The following is a 7,381-nucleotide window of genomic DNA, read 5'->3' on the forward strand; positions in this document are numbered from 1 at the left end:
ATGGCTTTTTAACCTGAAGGAACCTAACTCAAAATTGGTGAGATGGCGATTGAGACTAGAAGAGTTCGATTACCAGATAATATACAAGAAGGGACGCCAGAACACTAACGCAGATGCCCTGTCCAGGATACAACTGAATATTTACGAGAACGAGTCAATTTTGAATAACCCTGGTAACTCTGACGACGACATCAAAGACTACTTAGAAACAGTCGCAGGAAACACCAACTTCGAAGAAACCAACTTTGATAACAGACCCGGGACTAGCCAGCAGAAAATAAATATCATCTCCGATATTCAACTACGTCCGCCTGACGCAGCAACCGCCGATGAAACAGTACACAGCCAAGACGCTGACCGCGAGAATCCAGGACTCAGCATTCTAGACGAAATTATAAACAACAAGCACCTGCAATTCCTGATAAAGAAATCTCCACACGTGCAGATAAAATTTAACAAAGAACGCTATGAGAATCACGTAATAAGTCACGTAGACGTATCAAATAACCCAGACACTATTAAACAATTTATTCAAGAATATCTCACTTGCAAAAAGCCCTGTTACGTATACTTCGTCGACAAAGACTTAATGTCCCCATTTATAGATGTATGCCTAAAATATTTTCAAAATCTACAAATAAGAATATGCACCAAACTGCTACACAACATCGCAGACCCGGAAGAAAAAATCATGCTCATCACCCACCAACACGAAGGCAAGCAGAACCACAGAGGCATCAACGAAACGTACCAACGCCTTAAAGCCCTTTATTACTGGCCCAAGCTAAAAGAAGACGTGACAAAATATATCAATGATTGCACCATTTGCCAAACGTCAAAATACTGCCGTTTCAAATCTTACATTCCTCTTACAAGAACAGAAACACCTAGCAAACCCTTTCAGATGATACATATCGACACCTTTACATTCGAAGCACAAAATTTCCTAACAATCTTCGATAAATTTTCCAAATTTGGACAAGCATATCCGTATGACAAAAACGCGAAATCGGTGTGCGATAAACTCGTCAACTTCTTCTCATTCTTCGGATGCCCTGAGACAGTCACTTGTGATAATGGCAAAGAATTTAACAACGAACTATTGAAGGAATTGTTGAAAACCCAAAAAATTAACATTCACCTCACGACCCCTAGACACCACGAATCTAACGCACCAGTGGAACGCTTCCACTCTACATTGATTGAACACCTCAGAATCCTAAAACAAAAGGACGACACAAAACCGATTACTGAACTGATTCCATATGCCATAATCGCATACAACAGCACTAAAAGTAGCGTAACAAATTTCACACCCCACGAACTCATCCTGGGACACACAAATACAAGAGACCCTTTTGACCTCATATCAACAACATTTTACTCAGACTACGTCTCCTCTCATAAAGCCAAAGTCGATGCATTATGCGAAGATGTCGTGAAGAAGATGGAAAGTAATAAGGAGAAAGTTATTGCCAAAAGGAATCACAAAGGAAACGAATCCCCCGATTTTAAGGTCAACCAAAAGGTCTACCGAAATTTAAACTCTCGAAACAAAAAGAACCCAAGATTCAGCGGACCGTTTATAATCATAGAAAAATTAGAACATAATAAGGTAAAAATCCAAAGCACGCGAAGCCCCTACAAAATTGAAATAGCACATATCAAGGAACTAAAGAAACCCCTCTTTACAGATGGCCCCTCGCGCATGGAAAATCCCAGTACATCAACTTAAAATCCAACCCCGGTGTACTACCCTACAAGTTAGGCAAAGCCCAGAAGACTATTGACCACTGGCACTTTATCCAAACGTACGACATGACCGAACTATTACAGGAATTCGCAAAAATTAATACCCAATTCGATTTACTCGTCAAAACCCTAAATAACTTCACTGACTATAAACTCGAATACCACAATTCCCTTGTTGTGACTACTAGCTTAAAACACAAAATCATCCGTCAGATAAATCAAATCTTCCCGAACAAATTAAGAACGAAACGAGCTCTTATAAACGCCTTAGGATCAATCATAAAAACAATAACGGGGAACCTAGACCAAGATGACGCAAAACGTATCGACCAAAACATGGAAATCCTTAAACAAAACCAAAACGATTTAAAATCCGCCATTGACAAGCAAATTACTCTTTTTTCTAAATCAATAATCAATTTCAGAGAAACAATAAGAAATGTATCCCATAACCAAATTATATTGGAGTCACGTATTAGACAAATAATAGATGTCGTCAATCAAATCGAGGTCAAGGAAACAAACCTTTTTGAGTTCTATCGTATCCAAATGATTATCACCCAAATTACCGTCTTTTACCAGAATATTTACGATATACTTTCAAATATCGAAGAGGCAATTACCTTTGCTAAATTAAACACCTTCCATAACACCATAATCGACCCAAGTGAATTCCTAACAGAACTACAGTCAATGAAAGAGCAAATTCCCCTAGGAAAACTACCATTCGAGCCCAACATTGAAAATCTATTAACTATCGAAAACACTTTGGAAATAAAAAGTTTCGCCAAAGATAACTCGATCACGTTCATCATCGAAATTCCATTAGTAGAAAAAGTTAGTTATGATTTATTCCGATTACTTCCCTTGCCCGTAAGACATGGCGAAGTATACAAAGTCATAATACCCCGATCCGAATATCTACTGATAAACGACCAAACATTCGGATACGCGAACGAACCCTGTCGGTACGTATCCCCTAATGAATATCTATGCCCTCAAATACATATAGATAACTTCCACGATTTTTCCCCATGCGAAGTACAACTCCTGCGTTACGAACACAACGCCACACGATGTAAATCAATAACTGTTACCCTGGGGGAAACACAAATACAAAACATAGACGATAATAAGTGGATCCTGGTGACCACCAAAAGTATTGTCGGATTAGAAACATGTAAATCTTCACAAAGTAACATTCTGTTGGATGGAACTTACGCAATAGATTTAGAGTATCGTTGTAATCTTAAAATAAGGAACATAGTTTTAAGAGGCAATAGGAAAACCAACCGGCAATTTCAAATTTTCCCTTTGTTAGACATAAATATTAATCATACATATCAAAAGCCATACCAAAAAATAGAACTGCCTAACTTAAACAAAATAGATTTAAATAACATCGCCGAATTACAGAATGAGGTTGATTTGCAGAAGAAGGAAAATTCAATGTTACTAAATACTAACCTTCACTACGACAGAACCAGTATTTGGACTGTCCTATTGTATGGTATCATAATATTGTTCTTATTAGGTTTATTAGCAAAGTATCTATGGCCTATTGTTTTAAAATACAAAAAGACCGAGAATCCAGAAAATGACATAGTAATTTAGGTCATAGAAACTTCGGGTTTTATGCCCATCTAAGGGTGGAGGAGTTACATCCCCGTAACACCAAGCGTCGCTGTTATGACGTCACCCGTACGATTAGTATAAATAAGAAGTAGCATTAAGCGCAGTAGCCTTTTTAGTGAGTCTTTGCTTGTATCGCGAACGTTGTGTTTACTATCGGTCCTGTTTGAAATAAATTAATTTCAAAGTAAAGTGTTTTTTTTTGAGTCTTAAAACGGATCAAAACATAACTTGCCAAAGTGACTAAAACGGGTAGAAACGAGCGAAATCGGTCAGACACGATCGTTTCATCAAGGAATTTGCTCAAATCGGCCGATTTGGCTTATTTCGGCCAAATCTGTCTATTTTGGATTCAAATTGTACCAAATTGATGAAAACGTGCCAAAGTGACTAAAACGGGTAGAAACGAGCGAAATCGGTCAGAAACGATCGTTTCATCAAGGAATTTACTCAAATCGGCCGATTTGACTTATTTCGGCCAAATCTGTCTATTTTGGATGGAAACAGAACCTAATGGATGAAAACGTGCCAAAATGACTAAAACAGGCAGAAACGAGCGAAATCGGTCAGAAACGATCGTTTCATCAAGGAATTTACTCAAATCGGCCGATTTGACTTATTTCGGCCAAATCTGTCTATTTTGGATGGAAACAGAACCTAATGGATGAAAACGTGCCAAAATGACTAAAACAGGCAGAAACGAGCGAAATCGGTCAGAAACGATCGTTTCATCTCTGAATTTGCTCAAATCAACCGATTTGGCTTATTTCGGCCAAATCTGTCTATTTTGGATTCAAATTGCACCAAATTGATGAAAACGTGCCAAAATGACTAAAACAGGCAGAAACGAGCGAAATCGGTCAGAAGCGATCGTTTCATCTCTGAATTTGTTCAAATCGACCGATTTGGCTTATTTCGGCCAAATCTGCCTATTTTGGATGGAAACAGAACCAAATGGATGAAAACGTGCCAAAATGATTAAAACAGGCAGAAACGAGCGAAATCGGTCAGAAACGATCGTTTCATCAAGGAATTTGCTCAAATCGGCCGATTTGGCTTATTTCGGCCAAATCTGTCTATTTTGGATTCAAATTGCACCAAATTGATGAAAACGTGCCAAAATGACTAAAACAGGCAGAAACGAGCGAAATCGGTCAGAAACGATCGTTTCATCTCTAAATTTGCTCAAATCGACCGATTTGGCTTATTTCGGCCAAATCTGTCTATTTTGGATGGAAACAGAACCAAATGGATGAAAACGTGCCAAAATGACTAAAACAGGCAGAAACGAGCGAAATCGTTCAGAAACGATCGTTTCATCAAGGAATTTGCTCAAATCGGCCGATTTGGCTTATTTCGGCCAAATCTGTCTATTTTGGATGGAAACAGAACCAAATGGATGAAAACGTGCCAAAATGACTAAAACAGGCAGAAACGAGCGAAATCGGTCAGAAACGATCGTTTCATCTCTGAATTTGCAAAATCGACCGATTTGGCTTATTTCGGCCAAATCTGTCTATTTTGGATTCAAATTGCACCAAATTGATGAAAACGTGCCAAAATGACTAAAACAGGCAGAAACGAGCGAAATCGGTCAGAAACGATCGTTTCATATCTGAATTTGCTCAAATCGACCGATTTGGCTTATTTCGGCCAAATCTGTCTATTTTGGATTCAAATTGCACCAAATTGATGAAAACGTGCCAAAATGACTAAAACAGGCAGAAACGAGCGAAATCGGTCAGAAACGATCGTTTCATCTCTGAATTTGCTCAAATCGACCGATTTGGCTTATTTCGGCCAAATCTGTCTATTTTGGATGGAAACAGAACCAAATGGATGAAAACGTGCCAAAATGACTAAAACAGGCAGAAACGAGCGAAATCGTTCAGAAACGATCGTTTCATCAAGGAATTTGCTCAAATCGACCGATTTGGCTTATTTCGGCCAAATCTGTCTATTTTGGATGGAAACAGAACCAAATGGATGAAAACGTGCCAAAATTACTAAAACAGGCAGAAACGAGCGAAATCGGTCAGAAACGATCGTTTCATATCTGAATTTGCTCAAATCGACCGATTTGGCTTATTTCGGCCAAATCTGTCTATTTTGGATGGAAACAGAACCAAATGGATGAAAACGTGCCAAAATGACTAAAACAGGCAGAAACGAGCGAAATCGGTCAGAAACGATCGTTTCATCAAGGAATTTGCTCAAATCGACCGATTTGGCTTATTTCGGCCAAATCTGTCTATTTTGGATGGAAACAGAACCAAATGGATGAAAACGTGCCAAAATGACTAAAACAGGCAGAAACGAGCGAAATCGGTCAGAAACGATCGTTTCATCAAGGAATTTGCTCAAATCGGCCGATTTGGCTTATTTCGGCCAAATCTGTCTATTTTGGATTCAAATTGCACCAAATTGATGAAAACGTGCCAAAATGACTAAAACAGGCAGAAACGAGCGAAATCGGTCAGAAGCGATCGTTTCATCTCTGAATTTGTTCAAATCGACCGATTTGGCTTATTTCGGCCAAATCTGTCTATTTTGGATGGAAACAGAACCAAATGGATGAAAACGTGCCAAAATGACTAAAACAGGCAGAAACGAGCGAAATCGGTCAGAAACGATCGTTTCATCAAGGAATTTGCTCAAATCGGCCGATTTGGCTTATTTCGGCCAAATCTGTCTATTTTGGATTCAAATTGCACCAAATTGATGAAAACGTGCCAAAATGACTAAAACAGGCAGAAACGAGCGAAATCGGTCAGAAGCGATCGTTTCATCAAGGAATTTGCTCAAATCGGCCGATTTGGCTTATTTCGGCCAAATCTGTCTATTTTGGATGGAAACAGAACCAAATGGATGAAAACGTGCCAAAATGACTAAAACAGGCAGAAACGAGCGAAATCGGTCAGAAACGATCGTTTCATATCTGAATTTGCTCAAATCGACCGATTTGGCTTATTTCGGCCAAATCTGTCTATTTTGGATTCAAATTGCACCAAATTGATGAAAACGTGCCAAAATGACTAAAACAGGCAGAAACGAGCGAAATCGGTCAGAAACGATCGTTTCATCTCTGAATTTGCTCAAATCGACCGATTTGGCTTATTTCGGCCAAATCTGTCTATTTTGGATGGAAACAGAACCAAATGGATGAAAACGTGCCAAAATGACTAAAACAGGCAGAAACGAGCGAAATCGTTCAGAAACGATCGTTTCATCAAGGAATTTGCTCAAATCGGCCGATTTGGCTTATTTCGGCCAAATCTGTCTATTTTGGATGGAAACAGAACCAAATGGATGAAAACGTGCCAAAATGACTAAAACAGGCAGAAACGAGCGAAATCGGTCAGAAACGATCGTTTCATCTCTGAATTTGCAAAATCGACCGATTTGGCTTATTTCGGCCAAATCTGTCTATTTTGGATTCAAATTGCACCAAATTGATGAAAACGTGCCAAAATGACTAAAACAGGCAGAAACGAGCGAAATCGGTCAGAAACGATCGTTTCATCTCTGAATTTGCTCAAATCGACCGATTTGGCTTATTTCGGCCAAATCTGTCTATTTTGGATGGAAACAGAACCAAATGGATGAAAACGTGCCAAAATGACTAAAACAGGCAGAAACGAGCGAAATCGTTCAGAAACGATCGTTTCATCAAGGAATTTGCTCAAATCGACCGATTTGGCTTATTTCGGCCAAATCTGTCTATTTTGTATGGAAACAGAACCAAATGGATGAAAACGTGCCAAAATGACTAAAACAGGCAGAAACGAGCGAAATCGGTCAGAAACGATCGTTTCATCAAGGAATTTGCTCAAATCGGCCGATTTGGCTTATTTCGGCCAAATCTGTCTATTTTGGATTCAAATTGCACCAAATTGATGAAAACGTGCCAAAATGACTAAAACAGGCAGAAACGAGCGAAATCGGTCAGAAGCGATCGTTTCATCTCTGAATTTGTTCAAATCGACCGATTTGGCTA

At 39.0% G+C, this 7,381-nt stretch overlaps 1 protein-coding gene across 1 annotated transcript; it reads left to right on the plus strand.

Annotated features, from left to right (window-relative positions):
- The first annotated feature begins 2,301 nt into the window (after positions 1-2,301).
- On the plus strand, positions 2,302-3,366 carry LOC136418843 (uncharacterized). The gene is made up of 2 exons (XM_066405068.1): positions 2,302-3,238; positions 3,287-3,366. The coding sequence occupies exons 1-2, from the start codon at positions 2,302-2,304 to the stop codon at positions 3,364-3,366; spliced, it is 1,017 nt and encodes a 338-aa protein (XP_066261165.1).
- The last annotated feature ends 4,015 nt before the right edge of the window (positions 3,367-7,381 follow it).

The sequence above is a fragment of the Euwallacea similis genome, unplaced genomic scaffold (genome assembly GCF_039881205.1).
Source record: "Euwallacea similis isolate ESF13 unplaced genomic scaffold, ESF131.1 scaffold_119, whole genome shotgun sequence".
NCBI classification, from domain to species: domain Eukaryota; kingdom Metazoa; phylum Arthropoda; class Insecta; order Coleoptera; family Curculionidae; genus Euwallacea; species Euwallacea similis.